This window comes from Micromys minutus, assembly GCF_963924665.1.
Source record: "Micromys minutus genome assembly, chromosome: 21".
Classification (NCBI taxonomy): domain Eukaryota; kingdom Metazoa; phylum Chordata; class Mammalia; order Rodentia; family Muridae; genus Micromys; species Micromys minutus.
In genome coordinates, this window is record NC_137956.1 from 29,006,936 (window position 1) to 29,031,186 (window position 24,251).

Consider the following 24,251-nt stretch of genomic DNA (forward strand, 5'->3'; position numbering starts at 1 on the left):
CTTCACTTCTCACCATCTCTTAATACCCAATAACTCAGATTATGGAGTGTTGCTGTTGGCTGGCTTCCTCTCCAGTCTTCCTTCTGTCTTGTCTGTACAAGCTGCCCTCTCCTGGAGGCACCCTCCTTCACATCCAATTGCTACCCTGTCTTCAAAACCTAGCTCAGGTCTTGACCCTGCCAGGAGCCATATCCCATCATCTCAGTCCCCTGTCTCAGGCTTTTCAGAATCTTATCAGAGTCTGGGCCATTGCATGAAGACTCTGTAGGTGACTGTGGAACTCATTTGGTGTTGGGACTGAGACGAAGCCAGGTCCAAGCATTGGTTTTCAGCTTGGGTGTTGTCTTGTGGTTTAGAAGCAACCTAAAGGCAAGGGCTAGCTTTGCAGTGTTTCTGAGCTGCCCTGCAGAGCCTAGCTACACCTAGAACACTTTTATGTCCCTGGTATTCTAGAACATAGCAATATCTCCCAAGCTAGTGTTCACAGCCCCCCAGTTTCAGCTCTATCTACTCTTGCCTAATAGCAGTTTTTGAGCTGTTGGTTCCTGATCCCAAAGATACTTTTGTATACCATCACGTGACACTGGGGCTGCATCAATACAAGTGGCATATTTCTAGGGTCTTCAATAGGGGGGTGAAGATGTCTATAAAAGACGTAAAGAGAGTCTCTTTGCTTGCTCACTTTTTGTGTGTGTGTGACATCAGGGTGGGAGGCAATGGTGGGTGAGGATGTGGTTCCTGCTGTCAGTTTTTCACTTGTCTCTCTGTTCCTAGCACCAACCCTATGAAAGTCCCTAAGACATCTTTATGGGCTGAGCAGTAAGCTGACTTGGAAAGGTGTGTCCCTATCCAGAGCCAGAGTTGAAAGTCTGCATATGATCATCTCATTTACCTTCCGACCCTTGGAGTAGCCAGTGAGGTTGCCACTGTTTTCCCAGTGTTCCCCTTCTGTTATCTGTCGTCCAGTACCCATTTAACCAATTCTTCATGTTCAGTCCTTTGTTAAAACTAACTGGAGAGATGGTAATAGTGATGGTGGTGATGATGGTGGTGATGGTGGTGATGGTGGTGATAGTAATGGTGGTGATGATGGTGGTGATGGTGGTGGTGATGGTTGGTGGTGGTGGTGGTGATGGTGATGGTGGTGATGGTGGTGATGGCGGCAGTGATGGTGGTGGTGGTGATAGTGTGTGTATATGCATGTGTATTGGAGGTGGATACTGTCCTGACTTAGTTGATAGATGAATACCCACCTACCTCTGTTGGATTCTCCCCAGGTATTTGAGTCATACTTTAATTGCCTAAAACACAATGTTCTGGAATTTTCCTTTTTCCATGTGCCTGTGTCAATCAACCAGTGCTTAAATCACTCCTGCCCACTGGAATCCCTGCCCAGATTAGGCAACTGCAAACAGCCCTCCTGCCTTCCTCAGCCCCATGGTCCATTCTTCACACAAGCAGAAACAACACTAATGAAATACGTGAACAGGGCAGAATGGTGCCTTGTTTCTACACTGTTCTCCTGGCTTCAGAGGCACTCATGCCCCCTACATGCTCTTAGGCCCACAGATGTCCCTTGCCTTGCTTCTCATTTGTCAGCCTCCCTGCTATGTCATTTCCCAACATGCCACGCCTTGCTGCTCTTCTGTGGAAAATTCCATTTTCTCCTCTGTTCATACCTGACTGGCTCCTTTCAGGAGGTAGCTTCAGGTTCTTTAAGGAGACATCCTGTCCAGAGTTCATACTTCCCAGGCTCCATCTCTTTCTTTCCTAGGGCTTCTAGTCACTTCCAATCAGCCTGGTGGGTTTTGAATCTGTTTAATTCAGTGCCATGTTGTCGTAGCCCGACACATCAGCACCCAGTCTCACTGTAGACATGCTAAGGGAGAGGATGAATTTAGAGAAAAAAATTGTTTTATTCCGAGCAAGCAAGAAAACTTAACCAGCATGTGTTCTGCCACGCTGAGAGATGTTTTCAGGTGTGCTCTGCTACTGATCCTTTCTGGAGCCAGAGCTTTTTTCTCTAAAGAAAGGATGCCAGGGTGGAAAGTGTAAACACACAGAGAAGATAGCTCAACACGGCCAAATATATTTGTAAATGTGTGTGGTCCTCAGAGGGGGATTTCTATGGATCATAGTCTCAAGGACCAAAGGATGGAAGAAAGTGTTGCTCCTGCTCAGAAACTCAGCTTGACTTTGGAAGACTCAGCTCCTGCTCTGGTAGCATCTCAGAGACCTCAGCTTCTTTAGTCCCTGCAGGCAAGTTCATGTGGTCTCTAGAAAGGCACGGAATGTATGGATTCTTTAGTTGCACCGTGGTTGTTGTTGGTGCCTTGAGTAGGTGTGATCATGATAATGTGATATTCACACAGTTTTTTTTTTTTTAAAGTTTAATTTCACTTTAGTTTATCAGCAGTGGAATCCCTGCTGGCATGTCATTTAATTTTCTTGCCGCACTAATGGTGGTTCTGAAGCTTTTCAAAGAAATGATTATATGATAATACCAAATTTGCTGGTGGATCTAGCCCATCATTTGCAGGGATGGCATCGTAGCAAAGCTCCCAGAGGCCTCCAGTCTTGTAATGTTTACCAGGAATTCTTCTGCTTCTCCTTCGCTCCAGGGTACACAAGAGTGAGAAAAACGAGGCCTAGCTCTTTTTATGCGCAAGAGGCAGACATCAGACCATGGGCAAAAGCTGTGAGAAAACATGGGCTTAATAATTAGGAAGAACAGTCTCACAGTGTTGGCTGCTTAGTATTGAGATAGATTACATGTTGAGGAAAAGCATTTCCCACCAACTACTGACTTGACCTGACACCTACCAGCGAGTTAGGCCAGCACTTGAATGAACACCCAGGGGTCTCCCTTCTAGACAGAACAACCATTACCACCCAGGCGCTTGCCACTTGTATCGTACATAGCACCATGAATTCTGAGCACAGGACAGAACCTGAGCTTATACAGACCTACGGGCTTGCTGCTTAGTCTCTTAGTTTCATCGTAATGAACCAACCACAACAGGTTATGATGTCAGACATTTCCTTTATTGGTTTTTAGGAGACTCCTTTTGGAAAACCCAGAGGTACTGGAAACATCCATCTGCAACCTCCTTGAAGAATGTGATGAGAAAAATACATTACATATGCATATAGTTATCTCTATGAACGGCAGAGTTCGGAGGGTTGTTCCAAGGCTTAGAAGCGCTTCTGGAGGGCAGACTGGATATTCTTCAGCAGTCCCCACTTAGCTCGGTTCTTCCCACGCCCATCTGGTGTTACCACCTGCAATGGGAAGCAAAGAGTGCATGGGATCATCCATAGAGGGACCTAGAGGGACCTAGAGGGACCACCCACAACAATTCCCAGAGCCTAGGACCACTCCATCTCATCAATGCCCCATAACAACCATGGGAAGCGTGCACAGCCAGCCCCTCTCTAGAGATGAAGCTCTCCAGACTCAGGGTACCACAGAGCTTTCCCAGCAGCCCACAGCTGTTGTGTGCTGGCATTTCAATTCTATACATCTACCTCTCTCAAGGCAGTGCACACAACCGTATGTAGACAAGCATGATAGTCTAGACCCCAGATGGGCTTTACCGCAGAACATCCTCCTACCCCAGCCTTTGGAACTTTGTTTCTTCCCTGTCTTTCAAGTTTCAGCTAATGAGTAGTTTCTTTACTAAACCCAGGGTGACCTGTTTGGGGTTTTGGGGAAATGACAGTTTTTGTTGGTCTGTTTTAAGTCCTTGTAGTCTCTTCATTGGCTAAGTAAAGAGAAGATTCTTAGAGATGTGCATGAAAGATGAATAAAGCAGAATTTGTAAGTCATCCAATTTTCTCCCTTTTATACAGACAGGAATGATTTGTACTAACTTTGGTATGGTTGGTGACTCAGTGCCACCTAAGAAAGGCACAGGGCTAAGCAAGACCTTAGAAATCCCACAGACTCAACTTCATTATGCTTCCCAGTGACGTAACTTGCAGGTGATAGGCTTCTTCATCTCTCTGACCTGGTATCATTACTGTTCCTTAATGTACATTTGCTGAAGAGGTGTTTAGGAACTAAAGCTGGGATGGAAGAGCCCACTGCCCGTACAAATTAGGACACATGATAAATGAGTAGATGGGGCAGGACTGGGTTAGACTGATGAAGAGAAATGTTTATACAAAGCACAGAGTCTCTATGATAATGTTTTTAATCTTTTATATTTGTGTTGGGCAGAAACAGAGATGCTGCATAGATATAACACTGATAAAGATGAAATGAAAAATGTCAGTAGCACACAGAGCTACTGGGGATAGCAAACAAGGCCTAATGGTACAATGAGTTATGGGGTTTGGCACTATGTTAAAAATGCACATTTTACAGTTTTTTTTTCTCAAACTATATAGCAAGGATCTTCAAAGCCAATGACTGTGCAATGTAATGGAACAGAGGTGGCTGAGGACTGTTAGTGAGCAACGGCAGCATCAGACAAGACAGAGGATGGAATAAACAAAGGAAAAGAGAGGAAAGTGAGACTCCTCAACTCCTAGAATATCAATTGTAGACTCTGATAAAAACAATATGGATGAGCAGTGATATGCCCAGTCCACTTATGACCATAGATGCAATCATATAAAATCAAAATAAGGTAACTGAAATAGCCGTTAGAATGGCATATTAAAGCAATACGTGATGCTAACCAAGGGAGGGCTTATTTCATGAAGGGAAGTAGAAAAGTATCAGAAAAGGTAGCCAAAGTGAGCTGGAAATGATGCTTGGAATAGGGCCAGGTCCTGGGTTTAATTTCTGCACCATAACCAAACTAAACCGAACCAACTAACCAACCAACCAAACAAAACCCATCATAATTTGTTTCATTGATAAAGGCCTAAAGGAGAAAAACCATGCGATTATGTCGACTAATGCAAATAATATCATTCTCCATGAAAAAGCTCTCAAAACCCTGGAATCCGGAAGACATTTCTTTAGGTGAATGGCTATGAACCTAAACATTGAATAAAAAACAATAAAGTCAATGGAGAAAGTTTAGTGTCAGAACATGACAAGTATGTCTACTTCTGCCATTCTGTGTCTGACTCAAGGCTTTTGCTAAAGTGATTAGGAAAGAAAAAGAAATATAAACTCAAAAGACTGTGAGGGAAGAGATAAAAGCACCATTACTTACAGATGATAAGATTATGTGCCTGGAAAAACAAAGCGAGCCAGCAGACTCTTGGAATAATAGAGTCCTTGCTAGGATTCAGATTTATCTACAGAGAACAATAGCTTTTCTTCTGAACCATCCATCTATTAGGAATATACTACAATATAAAACAAACACCCATAATATCAAAGGTTGTGCAGTACTCATCTTTGTGTTTTTCCTAGATATGTTCAAGGGTGCAACATATTTGGATACGCATACATGATGTGAAACACTACAATAAGCAAACGGGTATATCTCTCATTTCACATAATCACTGGCTTACAATGTGGTTATGCATCTAAAATCATAGCAAATTAATCTCATGTGACACAGTACAAAGTGTAGTCTTCATGTGCTTCATTAGATGACTAAACTATGTAGCTTTCCCAGAAACACAAAGTTGAAGACCCTAGAAGACCTCACACAGAGCAGTTTGAATAAAAGTTCAGATAATATGGCAAATGGATCAACTGTCTTCTGATTCATTTCTCAGAGGCTTTCTAACCCAACTCTGTTGTGATTAAAGATGAAATAACTAACAACAAGATAAAAATAACCACAAGGAGTTTCTCCGATGTTCATGAATAAGTAAGTCTCCATGATCAGCTAGTTAATGTTTTTCAAAAGAAGCGTGGGTAATGCAGATGCCTTGGAAGTTCATTGGGACGGCACAGAGCTGAAGCTAAATCCCAGTAAAAGCAGACAGGCACTCACGTGGGAGTGGAGGCTGTTTCGTATCATCCCCAGTCTTCACCTTCAATCAACTTCACTCCACTTTCAGACAAAACCCTCAGATCTTCAATGTTTTCAGTTCCTAGCCCACAACTCACAGCACTCTTAGCCCCCTTTATTACTCCCATGGCTCTGTCTACAGCTTACATTTTCATCTCATCATTATTAGGGTTCTATGCATATATTAGCTCCACCTCCCTTCAGTAATGGGTGATTTGCTACCATTTATATAATCTTATCTTTACCTTGCACGTGGCCCTGTTTTTGCTGAAGTAATTTGTTTTTTTCTGGTCAAAGTAGAAAGCACAATGCTGAAACATAACAGGAGGTTCAGGAATGAACCCTAAACATGTAGAGTGGATATAAAATTAAAAGTACCACGACTGTACACTGCACAATCCTAGTAAACACTGGGTACTGGATCCGTGTGGCAGAGCAGGTGCATCTGTTCTTTGCATTACATTTAAAGGCAGACTCTGTACTGATAAAACCCTAAAGGTGAAACTACAAATTTAATAAAAGAATATGTAGAAGATTACCTTTGTGATCTAAGTCAAGGCAAGGACTTTTAAAACAGAACCCCAAAAGGTCATACCATAAGGAAAAACAGTTATGACTGATTATTTGAAAGTTTAAGGCTCTGCCATTTCATGGAGTACAGTATGAACAGAGGTGATCAGACAAATATCAGAGGAGCAGAAATATTAGCAATGTCTAAAACCATCATCTGGAATACATGGTGTCCTTTGGGTCACCAAACCAGGAGTGTGCAGGGGTGGGGTGTGGTGGAGAGGTAGAGAGGTGGGCAATGGGTGTTAACAGATCATGGGAGGAATCCTGGAAGAGTGTAAGCATTTAAAATGAAATGTAGAAAAATAAAGTGAGCTGATGTAACTATCACATAATTGATTGTTATGGATGCAGGTTGAATTTAGGATATAAGGTCTTTCTTATGAAATATTCATGGGTGTGGCCAAACTAAGTATACTGCTGTGTCGGTTTGATATGCTTGACCCAGGCAGTGGCACTATTCGGAGGTGTGGCCTTATTGGAGTAGGTGTGTCATTGTGGGTGTAGGCTTTAAGACCATCATCGTAGCTCCCTGGAAGCCAGTCTTCTGTTTACCTCAGAACAAGATGTAGAACTCCTACACTATGCCTGCCTGGATGCTGCCATGCTCCTGCCTTAATGATAATGGACTGAACCTCTGAACCTGTAGGCAGCTTCAATTAAATGTCCGTATAAGAGTTGCCTTGGTCATGGTGTCTGTTCACAGCAGTAAAACCCCAACTAAGACAACTGCCTAGTTTATGATACAGAAATTTCAGTTATAGTGCATTTCTTATATGAAACTATGTTTCTCTAAAATCCATATGTTGTAGTCCTAATCTCAGATATGATTCTGCTGGGTCGGGGCAAAGAAGTTGAAATGAGGCTGTTAGGGTAGCTGTAATCCCATTAGCGGCCATTGCTATAGGGAAATTTTGAATGTGAATCTTATGATAAATGGGGAAAAAGTCACTCAGGAGCACAGTGGAAAAGACTTTGAGCCAGAGTCATGGCTGTCTAATGATCCCTGATTTGTACCAACTTGTTAGTGCAACTCTACCTGAATCATGAAGAAACCAGAGAAACTTCTACACCTCCATTCCAGCCCCAAGCTGTCACATGCTGTCTTCTGTAACATCAGTGGATGCAACCTGGATGCCCACACTGAGTAGACAAGTGACATGCAAGAAGCAGATGCATGCTATGAAGGATGGCATAGCATCAGAAATTCAGGGACAAGATACCCATAACGATATAGATCAGTGCTTTGTGTGTTGTGATGCTCTTGGGGGGGGGTGGAATGACCCTTTCACAGGGGTGGGAGGGAGTTACCTAAGACTGTCAGGAAACACAAATGTTTACATGATGATTCACAGCAGTCGTAAAGTTACAGCTATGAAGTAGCAACAAAAATAATTTGGTGGTTGTTGGGGGGGGGGGTCACTACAATAGAAGGAACTGTATTAAAGGGTCATATCATTAGGAAGGTTGAGGACCACTGATGTAGAAAGGTCATTCAGACACATTGTTTAGAGAAAAAGGGACAAGGCAGGAGGGAGATGAACACAGTGCCATATGTGCGTTGGTGACACATAACAAGCAGCCATACGTATGGTGTGAGAACACATCAAAGCAAACAGATACAAATAGACCCTCCTTAGAACAGACATCACAAACTTGAACGTAAAAATAAGGGTTGATCCTGGCAGAGATCAGTGAGGATGGACCAGAGGTATATAAGTAATTAAGCCATGCGCACAGGAGGCTGAAAACCAAGCCAGGTCCAGTTCGAACCCAAGCTACACGTGTTCCCAGAGTTCAAGCTTCTCCAGCTACAGGGTGGGTAGGGAAGGACCAGAAGGATTTTTCTTATAGCAATGTTTCAGAGTTCTTTGGACAAAGGTGGGCCCTAAGGACACAGAGAATACAAAGCATATGTGTGTCGCTTCAGGACCTGGAGCCAGGGTGAGTGAGTGGGTGTCTAGGGAGGAGGTGGCAGTCCTGAGGGTAAAATAGGGACAGTCATACGGTCTTCCATCTCAACCCTTAAGATGTATAACAGCCTAAGAAGAGGAAAGTTGGGACTAAGTGGCAGAGAGGCTGCCGGGCATTCTCAAAGTCCTTCTCAGTCTCTATGTCCCAGTTGCAGTGCAGGCCAAGGGGGGGGGTCTATCAGAGACCCAGGGTGACCAAAGGATGGTCTCTTCAGCACATAGATATTATTGAGGGACTGACAGACTGAGAAGGACTCTAAGAATGCCTGGGACAAGGAGGGCTATACTCAATGAAGGGCTCCGAAGACCCAGGAAAGCATCACTTACTGAATATTGTCAGGTTCAGAGCTTTGCTTCTAAATCTGATGTAATTCAGTAATTTAATTTATAAATTAGAGTGGTGGATCAATGGACCCCCACCGACGTTCTTGTCTGAACCCTCAAATCTCTGTGTTCTACCTTAGGGCAATTAAGTTAGCTGTTTGTGGATAGGAAAAATGTCCCATCACTACAGACTTAGTGATACCACAAAAGGCCCTTCAGGTGGGAGGCAGAGGCAGAAGAGAGCCTGAGTGAAGGATGGCTGATGGGAGATAGACCCAGTTGGAAGTAGATGTCTTGAAGGTGGAGGAAAGGCACACAAGTTAGAAACTTGAACAGCCAGCAAAAGGCAAGGTGTGGGCTCTACCTCAGAAATCCCTCCACAGAAGGATCCAGATACAAATAGTACTCTGATTTAAAATTTAGCCAGTGAGAATTATTTTGTATTTCTGAGCTGTAGAAATAAAATAATTTGTACTGTTTAACTACCTATTTGTCACAGCAGCCAAACACAACCCACACACGGATGGACAGCTTGGCTAAACCAGGTTTTAGGTGTGCGGGGAAGAGAGTGAGCCAACAGGGAGTGGTAGTAAGGAGTGGAATGTGGTCAGGTGGTATATTGAGAACCACAGGAAGATCAGGAGGAGAAACACAGGCCAACACACACAACTTGCCTAAAGCACACTTATCTGTCCTTTCAAAATAGACCATCAGGCTTCTTGATTTTAGAGGCTTTGAGACAGAGACCATGAGCCACAAGGGACCAGTAAGACAAACATAGAATCCCATTGCCATGAAATTTAGCAAGCTAGTGTTGTTGGGGTCAGACTCACGAACATGAGTTCAAATCCAAAGCTCTTTTCAATACACAGTTCTGTCTCAGAAACAACTGATCCTCAAAGACTCAATGGTTGGATATCACCTCCCCAGAGTCATGTGCCATGTGACTCCAGGGCTTAGCTCATTCCTCCTAGGTATATTTATATTTGATTATGGGTTCAGGAGGCTAGAGTTCTGGCTTTGACTATAGACCCGTCCCCTGTATTTTCTCCACATGAGCTTCCTCCTTGAGGAAACACCCGAGACTCCGGGATGATCAGTGAATATGGATAACACAGATTTGACCTTCAAACATGACCTTTAAAGTGTTGGATGGATAATTTTCTTGTTGCATGTATTATGTACCAAGAAAATTTTCTTTAAAAAAATTCAACAAGTCTTAGGCTATGCAAATCAAATATAAAAGGTTTTCCTTTCCATCTTTTATAAAAGCACATAGGATGGAAGCAAGGTGGTTGGGATAAGATGTGATTATGCTACCTCAGAGCAGCATTCAAATGAAACCTTTCAGAAAGACGCTTATACCAGTGCCAAAGGAAAAAAATTTTGATTTTATAGGAAAGAGCTAAAGCCATTACTTTTATGAAGCTTTATAAATGTCATTCAAACACACCATCTTATTTTCATTTGCTGGTGAAGCCTTTACTTATGCAAATCATGACAAATGTTAAGGAACCCAGTGTTTCCTCGGGAATGCTAATAGAACCACAGAGGAGGGAGGAAGAATTACTTCTGAAGGAAAAATCTATACTGTAGCTCTTTGAGTCAGATAAAAATGAAGCTTCCAGAAAACCTCATTAATTAGGGGTCTGCTCATTTAGATATTGTGTGAAAAAGCAAAGAGACAGGCATACATTTCCTTCTCTCTCATATTCATTGCATAAAGACAGATTTAGGGGAAGGCTATTCCTTGACTGACTGTATAAAACATTCTGCCTTCAGGCATCTTATGATACTTTGCAATTATTAATTTTATTTATCAATTTACTCCTTCAGTCCTTAATTTAGACATTCCCTCATATATTCATTTGTTTGGTTATGTTTTTACTCATGTTTCCGTTCAATAACCGTTAAGAGGCTGCTGTGTGCAAACTGCTTCGGTAAGCACCACAGGAGAGAGAAAGATGAATTAGGCAAGAATTTTGTTTGCAAGGAGGTCATAGTGTGAGAGGGATGAGAGGACCCAGGAGGGTAAGGTGGCAGACTGAAGACTCGCCTCCATCTCTCTACCCATCCCCAATCCTCACATCTAGAGATGACAGATGATTCATTAAAAAAAAAATATTAACAACTACTGAGTGCCCTTCATGGGTAAGACATTTCTGAGGGAGTCTAAAAGCTGAGAAGGCAGATGGAATCAGATTAAAAAAAAATCCATAGCCAAGAGCACAGAGTAGAAAATGGAGCAACAGGTGTGAGGCTTCGGAGCTCTGGAGTGAGGAGGTCCCCGTAGCAACTAAAAAACAGGCAGAGAGGCTGGGAGAGGAACAGCTGGAACAGCAGCCAGGCAGGCTCTCATCACACTTTTTTGGCATGTGTCTGACATTGTGGGAGGAGGAGGGAAACATGATGTCAGGAGGTGATAGGAATAGCCCCACTCTGCAGAACTGCTATCTGATAGCATAACTCCACTTCCTTTCCATTCACCATCATCATTAGAAGGAACAACCAATCCTTCAAACATCGACCAGATTGCTCAAGTGCAGTTAACCTGATCCAATGGCCTTGAGCACTCAGACCACTCAGAGCAGGGCTGGAGACTTCGAAAGAGTACATGAAAGCTGGGTTTAGTGGAACAGAAACTAAGAAGTGATTCAAAAATGAAGCCAATTCAGAGAAAAGTGGACAGGAGAGAAGGAGGAGGAGAAAAGAGGGGAGGGAGAGGGCAAGAAGAGGGGAAGAGGAGGAAAAAGGAGAAGAGAGGGCAGGGGAGGAGATGGGGAGAAGAAAGGAGAAAGGAAGAAGGAAAAGAAAGGGCCTGATAGGGGAAGGAGGGGAGAAAAGACAGGAGGAGAGGGAAGGGTGATAACTTTCTAGTTCTGTGGACATCAGTTTAGACAGATCTGTCTCTTCTATGTGTGTCTTAGAAGTCTTTCAAGGCCATAAACCTCCCTTCTTCCAAACCTTAAATGAACAGACCTGGCCTTTTTACTTTTAAAGAACCACTAAGACTTATTTAGATTCCAAAGAGCACCCTCACAGTTATATAGTATGATAGCTCCTGACAGTCCAGGTATTCTCTATATCATTACAAGAGCATTCACAAGTTATGCCATCTGCCACTGGGAATTCAGAGAAGCATCAGCTCCCCATCACAAAAAACAATAGTTTGTTTCTTTGCTTTATGAAGACAACCTGACCTGGTCAGTCTTTTTTTTAACTACCAGAGAAACCAAAAGTAGTTTTAGTATAATTATGTCTTAAATATTACACGGGGTATTGTACCACAAATTTTCTTTGCCTTCTGTGAGAAATGCCGATTTGACTGGCTGCCTATCTCCTTGCTAAATTTCATACCTGTGTTTGTTGGGAACACTGCTCCTTTGTAATTTTCCCACAGTAATTATTTCTTACTCTTCTCATACAATGACTACTAGTCCCTGACTATGGAGGAAGAAGGGATTATGCTTGGTTGTACTCTGAACTTTTGTGTTCTAACACAAAGCCTAGAACTAGTAGTTTTGAGTTCAGCAGAACCTATGATCCTCAGAAATGGTTCAAAAAGGCTGGTGGAGATCAGAGATGCCATCATTGGCTGAGAGTTAACCAGCTTTCTGGGCTTAGAGGCAGAATTCTCTGTGGTCTCTGCTGATCTTCCTAGCTAAGCCAAATTCTGACTCTATGAAGTCATTTCCATCTAATTGGTCAGAGAGATGATTCAGTTGATAAAGGCTCTTGACAAGCCTCAGGCCCTCAGTTTGAGCCTCTAACATCTGTCTGCATACTATGGCATGCATGTGTGTATGTGTGTGGGCATGTGTACACATGTGGGCCTCTTCAATAAAAATGTAAAACTTAAGACATAAGCAATAGAAAAGTAATGTTTAACCTAAGAAGCAAATGTGCATGGTACCTTGCAGATGTCGCTCCACTGTCCGGGACCATTATCATTGATGGCTCTAACCTTAAACAAATACTCAGTGTTGGGGGTCAGGTTGTGCAGCTCCAGGTTCTGCTGCAGGATGTCACGAATTTGTCCACAGAGCTCTGTGCGCACATTATTAGGAGGGGTGGTAACGAGTTCATAGAATTCCATCTCAAAGGAGTCCACATCTTCTGTTGGGCACGTCCAGTAAACCTAGGAGAATTGGATGTATGAACATGGCACCAACACATACTTCTCTGTCCTTCCCATAATGATTTGTGCTGTAACCTGTCTGTGCTTAAGCTGACCCTGTCTTCTACAGCTGCTGAGAGCTTTGATTTAGACCATGAGCAAGGGTCTTGGAAAGCTCTGGTGATGTCTTATGTGATACACAGAATGGATTTCAGGAACAATGGGATGCTTTTCAGGGTTCTGTTACTGTCACTCAACATGAAGGCAATGGCTGTAGATAAGGTTTACCAGATGTCTGTTGTGTTTCAGTTCTCACCTCAGGAATTTCTATCTACAAACCTGGTGGGTTCTCAGAAGCCTCTGTGAAGTGAATTTCTTCCTCCCATTTTACAGGCATGGGAGGGAGACATTTGGCAAATGACAGTGGACTCGCAGAACATGGTAGAGTCACACATGCGTCTGGGATGCAAAGGATTTCCTTTTCTACTCCTGAGGAACTACCCAACAATAAAGGCAGTGTGTTCATACTCAAAATATAAGATATCAACCCCGGAGAAGAGATACAGAAACAAGTCTCAAACAGCAGATAATGTTTGCCATAAAAACAGTTTGTGATAATAGTGTTTTCATATTTATTTATTTAGTATATGTTTATGTGTGTGTGTGTGTGTGTGTGTGTACACCAAATGCCGTGGAGTACATGTGGAGGTCAGAGGAGAACTTGCTGGAATCTGTTCTCTCTTCCCACCATATGAGTCCTTAAAATAGGACCCTGGTTGTTTGTTGGGTTTAGTGGTAAGTGCCACCATGTTGCTAACCCTAAATTTAAAAAAAAATGTAATTTCAAAAGCATATTTATAATGGTCTTATTATATTTTTGGATAAAGTCAAATGCCATAAGATAATGTATAATTTCATGAGTACTAAATTTCATAAATAAAATCACACAACTTAATAAAATTAACTCACATTCTTTCTGATGATCAAAACAAGCACATTTATGGTAGCAAACTTTGAAAATGCAGAGGAGGTGTGAGGGACATAAATAAACATTTCCCTTAATCCACACATTGATTCCTGTAAGTCCTTTTACTGTCGGGGAGACATAAACATATTCATGCATGTAATTGGGATTACATGTCTCTGGCTTATTCTCTTAACTTGCAGTTTGTATATCTTATACTGTCAAAAATTTGGTAAAGTACCGTATTTAAAAACTGCCCATAGAGGCCAACAAGATGGCTCAGAGATTAAAGGTGCTTGCTGCTAAGCCTGACAGCCTGGAGTTTGATTCCCAGAAGTCCCACAATAGAAGGAAGGAACTTATACTCTCAAGTTGTCTTCTGACTTCCACATGTATGCTCTGGCAGGTGTAGGTATTTCCCCCCCCCCCTCTCTCACACACACACACACACACACACACACACACACACACACACACAGAGAGAGAGAGAGAGAGAGAGAGAGAGAGAGAGAGAGAGAGAGAGAGAGAGAGAGAGAGAGAATGTAATGGAACCATAAAAAACTGTTTCCGAAATAACTGACCCCTTCTATAGTTAAGCAGTCAGATTTTTCTGCTTTTATAATAAGATAAATGCTGCAATGAATATTTTAGGGCATGAATCCTCTTTTTTGTTGTTGTTGTGGAGAAGATAGTTTCTTAAAAATTATTGTAAAATTTAAATTGAATCAAAAGATCTCTAGAATTTTGGAATACATCTAATATCTTCTAAGATCAATTTGAAAAATTTCTACACAGAAGACCTGAAGATTTGGGAGCCAGGTTAACACAGACTTTGGTATTTTTATTGTAGAGCGCAATGAATCCTGGGAAAGGCCCATTTCATGACCCTAGTAGAACAGAAATTTTCTACATTATCACCACCACCATCATCATTTTACATTAGATCACCGTCTGGCCATAATTGAGGTGGCAGAGACTTGATTGGTTGTCTTGATAGGTGTCTTTCTCTCAAATTTATCCAGGGATAATTCTTAGGCAGTACATATGACTTCTCCAAGTCCAAGTATGCAGTAGATGCCATCATCCCTTTTGCTTCAGAGCAGGAGCTAAGGCCTCCCTGAGAACCTGGAGTTGGCATTGAGATGAGGCACAGTGTCACCAGAGTTCACTGATGTCACCTCTACCCCATCTTTGTGTGAAGGACAGGGAAGGAGGAACACCTCCCTGTGTTCTACGGTCTCCAGGAGGGTTATGTTCTACCTGGCATGTTTATTGTATTAGTTTTCACCTCTGAAGCAAACATTACAATGTCTCACAGAGGGAGAAGGTAAAATCTGGTTTCTGTCTGGTCTTCATTTTCTTGTGTTTAGACTCTACCTACTGCAGATAGCAGCACTGGCAATACCTGGCAGCCAGACTCTCAGGCCTGGAAATCCAGTGACACAGAATCTACCTTCTAACAAGTCTTCAAGAGATGATAGTGTTTGGGAACCACTAATCTACAATTCAAGATGCCTAATATCAATGATAGAGGGACAAAAGATGAATCTTGCCATATGGAAACAGGCCTAAGAGTAATTTGGGAGGTGTGTCCATGTAGGAACCTCAAAAAAGGGTAGAAAATCTAGTTGCCCAGCAACCCCTTTGCCTTTTGAAATTTGAATAATGTACTCCATAGGCAATTTAATTCAGGCTCAGCTGGATTTTAGAAAGATGGAAAGGAAAAGAGCATCTGTTCACTGTTAAGTTAGGAAGGCCAGTAGACAGCATTGTCATAAGTGATAGCAGGTGTGAAGACCTGTAAAACACTCCACTTTCCACATCACCCCTAAGAAAGAACATGGATCTCAGCAGAGAACTGGAATGTTTTTAGGGATTGTCATCACAATCTTTTCAAAACCCAGGGGGCCCGGATCGAAGAAAGATAGCAGTTTTAAGGAACACACAGTTGACAGCCAACTGAAACTGCATGTCTAATTCAGTCCTGGACTCTACCCTTCACTTTCATGACCTCCTAAGCCATTTTGAATCTTTATTTAGTTCCAACTTGATTCTTCCTTTTGGCTTCTCTTTTCTTCCTCCATTCTTTCCTTCCTTCCTTCCTTCCTTCCTTCCTTCCTTCCTTTCCTCCTTCCTCCCTCCCTCCCTCCCTTCCTTCCTTTTGGTGTGGTGTGGTATGTATGCATATGTGTGTATGCAGAACACATGCTTGTGAACCTACTTGACTATGTCATTGTGGAAACCAGGGGTTGATACTGTCTTCTACTGTTCTCTCTCTCTCTCTCTCTCTCTCTCTCTCTCTCTCTCTCTCTCTCTCTCTCTCTCTCTCTCTCTCACACACACACATTGTGCTATCTATAAATTCTATCTATCTGTCTGTCTATCTATCTATTTACCTACCTATGTATCCCTGAGGCAACATCTGTCATCTAGCTGGAGCTCACTGTTTCCACTAGACTAGTCAATCAGGAAGATTCTGGATCTCCTTGCTTCTGCCCCCCACCCCAGCACTGGAAGTACAGATGTACACCATGCTTTGACATGTGTGATAGGGATGCGAACTCTGTTCTTCATGCTTGCACAGCAAGCCCCTTGCCCACAAAGCCTTCTTCTTAGTATGTTTTTCTTTCAATAAAAAGGCTGCCTGTCAAGTAGGGTTGAGATTTACATGCACATATTATTATGATTTCAATATACTGACTGGATTAATAATTCAGAAACCTACCCTACTGACTAGGCTAACTGCAAAGAATCTAGAGGAGTAGACTTGAGTGACCGCATTCTAGAGGCCAAAGAGGTAAAGTCAACCCTGACCTCTTCCTTTCATTCTGAGACCCACACCTTTCCCTTTGTCTTACCTTAGCAGCTCTTGGGTATACCAGAGTCTGGTAGATGACAATTGGGCCTGGGGTCCTCACAGAGGTGTCGTTGAAAGAATACCAGTTGTGGAAGCTATTGCTGCTCTGCGGAGGCTGTGTTTCCCCTGTGGCACTCCAGTAAGTATAAAGGCCATCAGTTGTTTTGGCAGGCGCAGCAGACTGGGCTCTCCCATAGTTCTCCAGACTCATCTTACCCTTGTCATTGGTGGTATTGAAGGACATCAAGGAAGAGCTTCGCTGATATATCTGCTGGTTGCCGAAGCTGTGGGTGCTGAATGTGACCTTCCTGGCAACCATCATTTCTGAGTGGATAGGATACTGGGAAGGGAGTGAGTCCCCTGAGGAGCAAGCCTTTTTGGGTCCTGTGGGAAAAAGCTCGTGGATGGCACTGGCGAGTTCGGCAAAATCCAAGGGAATACAGTGGAGGGAATGGAGCCGCAGCTGAGGGTCAGGCCTGTAGGTACTCTGGATGCCCTCCTCAATCTGGTCCACCAGGATCTTGGCAGACTGCAAGAAGGCCACCTGGCCTGTTTCCTTAAGGGCCTCCTTGGAGTAGGCAATCAGACCATCCATTTCGTTCACTTTCATGGTTGTAACGTACACATATTTTTCGATCTCTTTCTGCCTGGACACTTCTAGATTCTCTATCTGTTCCATGATCATCTTCTCTTTCTCCTGAAGGATGGTTCGCAGTTTGAGGAATCCATTCCGGATCTCCTTTCTCTTTGCTTCCTTGTCAGCCTTAAAGCTGCTCTTTAGAATGTTGAATTCCATTAGGTCATTGTCAATTTCATATCGGACTGAAAAACAACCACATTGGTTACCGTGAATATTTTCACCTCCACAGATATCAGAGCCATATCAAACTGGAGCAAATCTCGGTGGACTCAGAGGAAATGAATGAGAGAGGGGGGAGGGGAGACACCTGCAGGTGGGCTGACACAGGCTAGAACAGGCTTTTGAAACAAATTCCTCTCTATTCTTCCTCCACGTGCCCCTAACATATGCAACTTTTCCCTGGACCACATTGTAGCAGAGAAACAAATACGTTTCTGATGTCTACTAAATGGTGCTTTGCCAATCAAGCTTGATCTAGTGCTCTTCAGCCACTGATGGTAGACTACTCCTTCTAGACCTGGACTATAAGTAGTAATAATTTCCCCCTCCCCAGCCCAGCTTTTTGTACTTAAGAGTCTTGTCACTGTTTAGCACTGTTTGTGTTGGAGAGTCTGGGTGTGTGACTTACTAGTTGCCTTTTGCTGACCACTTTATTTAAGCACAGTTGTCTTGTGCACATATGGGATAAGCATACATCTCATCTGTGCTATATGCTTTTTGAGACTGGCATGGTTTGTTCCTAAAGTCGTCTGGCTGAGGTCATCTGGAAGAAAAGAATCTTAATAGAGAAAATGCCTCCATAGGATTGGTTTGTAGGCAAGTCTGAAGGCACTTTCTTGATTGATGATTAATGTGGGAAGGCCCTAGCTCTCTGTGAATGGTGCCAGCTTTGGGCAGGTGGTCCTGGATGCTATAAAATAGCAGGCCGAGCTAGCCATGAATGAGTAAGCCATGAGCAGCATTTCTCCATGGCTTTTGTCAGTTTATGCTTCCCGGTTCCTATCTTACATTCTTGTCATGATTTCTTTCAGTGGTAGACTATAATGTGGAAGTGTAAATGTAAAACAAACCCTTTCCTCCCCAAGTGGTTTTTGGTGATGGTGTTTTATCACAGCAATAGAACACTTAATTAAGACGAAGGCTTATATGAAGCGGTCCTCTATAGGTGGGGCCATTTCTTAAAGGGATTTCTAGGTCTACCTGGGCACAGAGACATGTCTGACCTGGTAAAGACACATTTCCATATTATGAACCTTTTACTGAACTTTAGGAATTATTGTTCTTTGTTCCAATGTATAAAAAAAGGGCTGGTTGTATAGAAATTGTATTATAGCGTCAATATGAACAACTATGACAGAAGGTAGAAAAGACAAGCAGCTGGCCAGAACATTGCTGGAGTTTTGGAGTCTTCCTGTTACTGTGTGTCCATTAGCACCTCTTTACATTTGCTGCCTACAACTTTGGCAAAAAGTTCATGGCAGACAACTTCAGTTGAGACGATTTTCAGCGTTAGATTAATTATTCCCCCTGGAAACAGGGGGGTGTAGTTAAAAATGACCATCATGTTCAGGAAAAAAAAAAAAAAAAAAAAAAAACAACCCCCAAACCAAACAACAACAAACACTCCACCCAAAACTGAACTCCAAGCTGTAATGGGAGAAAACCTCTTGTTTTTCCTCTTTGGAAAAATGGAGCCAAAGTTCAGTAAAGTTGTAAATAGATTGCAGGATCATTATGTGCTTTTCTCAGAGGTGAGAGAATGTTTCTTAAGCTAGCCCATTTAATCCCCACAACAATCTAATGAGGAAGCTACCACTATCCTTCCCATTTTATAGATGAAAAAACTGAGTTACAGAAACACTAACTGGCTGGTGATAGCCGTCACAGATACCCGTGACTATGGCTTGATGGCCATCTAAGGCTCTCCCAGTATCTAGATTTCTCCACCAGGTTGAGCAACCCCCCCCGCCCCCCCGGCCAGCAGATGCCCCACATCATCTTCTGTGTTTTCTGCAGCTGGGAGTTAACTCTGAAGGGGAGCAAGAAACCGACCAGGACCTGCTTTAAACTTGGCGATGGCGCTGAAGAGGGCCGCAGACCTCTCGGAGCAGGCGTCTATGAGGCTGACCGTGTCATGGCCATTGTGGAAAGCGATCTTGCAGAAGGCGCAGAGTAGCTGGTTGTCGCTGCGACAGTATTCGTTGATGCGGCTGGATGGATGGTGGATGCAAATCTTCTCGTCTTGGTCCTCGGCGCTGGTGTCCACGAAGACGTGATCCTGCATGGCCACATCTGAGTGGAAGGCCTTGAGACAGTCGTTACACAGGTTGAGGCGACAGGTGACACAGCGCTTGTAGGCAATGCGCCGGGTGCGGCACACCTGGCAGAGGATGGGCCCCGAGGACCGGTCGAAGCGCCACTTGAGGTAGCCGTGCTGCTGCATGTAGCGTTTGGTGAGGCGCCCGCGGAGGTAGTTTTCTGGCAGGTGCATCTGGTGGCTGTAGGGCATGCAGTGCGAGCGGTTGCACATGGGGCAGATGAGGATGAAGAAATTCTCAGTGACCTCGGCGTGCTTTTGCAGCTGCCGCAGGCACTTCTCGCACAGGCTGTGGTTGCAGGGCAGCATGAAGGAGTGCAGGCGCAGCCGGTTGCACATGGGGCAGGTGAGGTGGTTCACCAAGTGGCTGCTGGTGGGCATGGTCTTGGGCTCATCCAGCCGGGTATCGCTGCTCCCAATGCGGAGGGCGGTCTTAGAACTGAAAGACAAAGTAAGCCCAGGTTTCAGGAACACACACGAGTTCCGGAAGGACCTGTCCAAAGAGGTGGCCCATAGGAAAGGTGATACATGGTTCCTGCATGTTGCCTGTCTTGGCTTGCCTTCACTCTCTTAGTAAATGAACTCAGGTAAGGCACTGGCGCCTGCTGCTAGTGTCTACGCCAGAGCATTTTAAGAGATGACGAAGACTGAATTTAGTGCCTGCGCAGACTGAGGAGAGATCTCAGGATCCAGCCGTAGTGCCTTCCGGCTAGTTTGAATTTTGAGAGAAAGACAGCAGAGGGGTATGGCTGAGCCTGAGGTTTCCGTGCATATCAGTAACACCACAGAGCATCCATCAGACAGGAGCACGGTGGCTATGATGTATCGGAGCAGAAGTAATACCACTTCAGGATGCTGGACCAGAATATTGTCCAAACCACATGAATGGCCTCCCATGCCCCTTTGTTGGGGAATGTGAGTGACTGTGCCTGATCTTTTTCTTTTGGTAGCAGATTCTGGCTTCCTGTGTTCTAGGTGCTTTCTAGACAGGGGTAAGAGACGCAACAGACTGACTCTAGTCTGTCTGTCAGGTCCCTCACACTGGCATGGAGTGGGACGTGTTCCCCCTCGTTGCAAGTGAGTCAACAAATCCAATCTTGCCCAGTTGCAGACACAATTTCTGGTGGCTGTGCCTGGGAGGCAGTGATATTACCATTGCTGTTGTATGTGGGATGGGCCAGAGGAAAGGTAAATGGCCTTTCTAAGACAGGAAGAGACAATTTCTGTGCTGAACCTAGAACCCATGAGCTGACTTCTAGATCAACAGCAACATAAAGGATGTGTCTCGGGAAATTTATATATGATGGGGCGTGGCACATTTAGAGTTGCCCATTCAGTGGGAGTCTTAATCTCCTTTGTGCTCAGTTTCTCTAGCTGTAAATCAAAGACTACAGCACTTCCTTCATGGGGGTTTACAAAGTGTAAATGAAATAATCCATCACAGTATAAATATGGTGTCTATAATCACTTGTGCTATTCATCTGCTAATGTCCACAGTAGAGGAGGAAACAAGAGAACAGCACTCCAGCTTGTGAAAGCCTATGCGTGCTTACATTGTTGTGAGTTAAGGGTCTCTATTTGTCTACTGGCCGAGGTCGGCTTCATGGTTTCAGTTGCAAGAACTGCAAATGATGAGACTGTGCTTGTGTAATTCAACTGCACGTTATGAGAGGCTGCAGTCAGAGTCAAAGCAGTTTAGGAAATAAACGACTCAGCTGTGGGAACGGAGATACAAGCCGGTGCACAATCTGCGACTATTCCTACCATCTCTCGTCCTAGGAAGGTCTAGACATTGGGCTGTGTTCTCTTCTGACCTTGCCTTCCTGCTTCCTCTTTCTCTTTGTCTCCTTCTTGGCCAAGGAACCCATGCCTCAGAGTACTGACAGTCAAATGTGCTTCTTAAGAATATTGCCCTAGGGTGGCCCTGAGATCCATGGTCCAGAAAACTGGCTTATCCCTGAGGACTTGGATGCTGAGATCCAGGCTTACCACCATCACTGTTTTCCTGCTCTATTTTTTTTTCTGTGTCCCAGCCTCTTGCTTGGTCCCTGAACAGTCACTCCAAGTCACAAGTCAATAATACACTCAGTAGCTGGATGGGCTTCTCTGATAAAAACAAAAACAAAAGTAAGACTGAATCAGTGTATATAAATGGAGGGAGAGTAAGAGATCAGAAAGAGGGAATGAGGGAGAAAGGAGTTACTGTGTGAAGAATGGGCAGGGCCAAGAGAACTCTGAATGGCCCGAGGAATTGGAGTAGTTCTGAGAAAGGGACTGAGGAAAAGAATGAGGGCAGAAAGGCTAGGTTAGATCATAGTGAGGGAAGACTAGGTTAGACCAGAGTGAGGGAAGGCTAGGTTAGACCAGAGTGAGGGAAGGCTAGGTTAGACCAGAGTGAGGGAAGGCTAGGTTAGACCAGAGTGAGGGAAGGCTAGGTTAGACCAGAGTGAGGGAAGGCTAGGTTAGACCAGAGTGAGGGAAGGCTAGGTTAGACCAGAGTGAGGGAAGGCTAGGTTAGACCAGAGTGAGGGAAGGCTAGGTTAGACCAGAGTGAGGGAAGGCTAGGTTAGACTAGAGTGAGGGAAGGCTAGGTTAGACCAGAGTGAGGGAAGGCTAGGTTAGACCAGAGTGAGGGAAGGCTAGGTTAGACTAGAGTGAGGGAAGGCTAGGTTAGACCAGGATGAGACTGCTGAGCAGAACTGGGAGAGAAGGGGTTTGGAGACCAGGGGAGGGAGTTGGAAGACAAGCACCAGTACATTAGAGTAGCTGACTCCCTGGCACAGAAGTCCAAAAAGGGCATCTGCCCACCCCCAGATTTCAATGCCAAAGTAGCCACCAAGTCCCAGAGCTTTGCCTTCCTGCCCCAGTACCCCGCCTCTGCTCCCCTGCGCAGCCCACTCCCTGCTAAGTCCTGCCCTTTTCTCACATCTGCCTTCCAAGCAAGGCTCTAGGTCCCATGTTGATCGTGCCAGTTCTCCCTGTTAGCATCGCCAGATGGGGATAGAGTTCTAACAGCCCTGAAGCCCATGTTGTATTCCAAGATCAATGAAAAACAGAATGTTGAGGTGTGGAGAACAAAGGTGAGCATTTATTTTTAAAGATTCCCCAGGGGATTTCAGTGCACGTCTGAATTTGGGAGCCACTGATACCAAAGACTCTAAAGCACTGGCTGTGATCTCCCCTCCCATCTGAAATGTCCCCTTGCTCCTGATGCTCCTGATGTGTGACATAAAGAGAGCAGCTTGCTAGCCCATGGGGTCACCACTTTACTGAGTGACTGAGAACCGGACAGCCATGACTTTGGAGGGGAAAGAAAGGGTAGCCGTCAGCTCAGGGTACTTCTGTAGGTTACTGCCGTCAAAAGGGGCTCCTAGAAGCTCAGATACATCAGGTAAATGCTGCAGTTCCCAGGACAGGGATGAAAAACAGTTTGTATTTTTGGATCATCTAACAGGTTATGGAGAACGTAACTTATCACGGTCTCCATTTTGTAATGACTTTTTACAAAACTTTATTACCCTTCATCTAGCTCTGGATCCAAGTCATGACTCTAGTCCCTTCCTAGCTGCGTGACTGGGCAACTTAGTATCTCCCAGCTAAATATTTTCCTGGGTCCAGCGGGCACAGGATGAGGAGAGGAATGAATACAGGAACAGTGGCTGGCAAACTTTCTTGCCAGCCATCGTTTATTTGCAAGCTGAGAGCTCTTGGGGTCAAAGGATGCATCTAGCGTGCATTTGCATGGGTGACGGAGCTCCGTTTAACTGCTACAAAAGTAACATCCCCCCCCCCCCCTATAGAGTGCACTCTAGGAAGCACTGGCCTGTTCTGGGTTACCCACAGCCGGCACACATTCCCCAGTTATTTTGAGCCAACATAGCCACACAACAGATAGCCAGCACTCACGCAGTACTTACGAGGTCCGGATGCTTCGAAGGCGACCCTTTCTGAATGTGACAGTTACATTGCGGCAGCAGCGGCTCTCATAGTAGTAGCACTTCATATTGGTGCTGGCCGTGCAGCAGCACTTACAGTTGGGGTCATTGGCCCAGGAGCAGCAGCACCAGTGGCAATTGGGGTTCTCCGCGCATGTGCAGTGGCAGAACTGGCAGTTCCGCTCATCCTTGTAGGGGCAGGGGAAGCAGGTGCAGTTCCGCTCGGAGGTGAAGACGAACTTGCAGCAGAGACAGGAGAAGAGTCGGGGGCAGCATCTCTGCCAGGTGCAGCACGGAGAACAGACACACATAGCCGTCTCCATGGTTCTTCGATCCCTGGTACAAGGCCTAGAGTTGTTACAACGCCCTCTACCAGATTCCCGAGGTCACTTCTCTCCCAAAGGGACCCTTGCCCACTCTGGTGAAGCTGGCAGTTTGGGAGTTGTGTCAGGAAGCCGGCCAGTTTATGAGGTATTCACAGGTGATGTTCCTCCTTCTGAGCTGGCTTTACCTGGTTCAGCCTGTGGACATTGCTTATGTCATAATCCCTGACTCCCACCATGTCTTCAGAGGCTCAGGAGTAGGTAAGAGGAGGGCAGCCAGGTAGCTGGTGTGTGAGTGCATACTGGG

General features: G+C 44.5%; 1 protein-coding gene across 1 annotated transcript; it reads right to left on the reverse strand.

Annotated features, from left to right (window-relative positions):
• Positions 1-3,195: 3,195 nt before the first annotated feature.
• Positions 3,196-23,944, reverse strand: TRIM42 (tripartite motif containing 42; the record flags this gene model as incomplete). The annotated part of the gene is made up of 5 exons (XM_080934049.1): positions 3,196-3,282; positions 12,705-12,929; positions 16,731-17,551; positions 19,428-20,125; positions 23,604-23,944. 5 exons carry the CDS (start codon positions 23,942-23,944, stop codon positions 3,196-3,198), a joined length of 2,172 nt encoding a protein of 723 aa, XP_080790175.1.
• Positions 23,945-24,251: the final 307 nt, after the last annotated feature.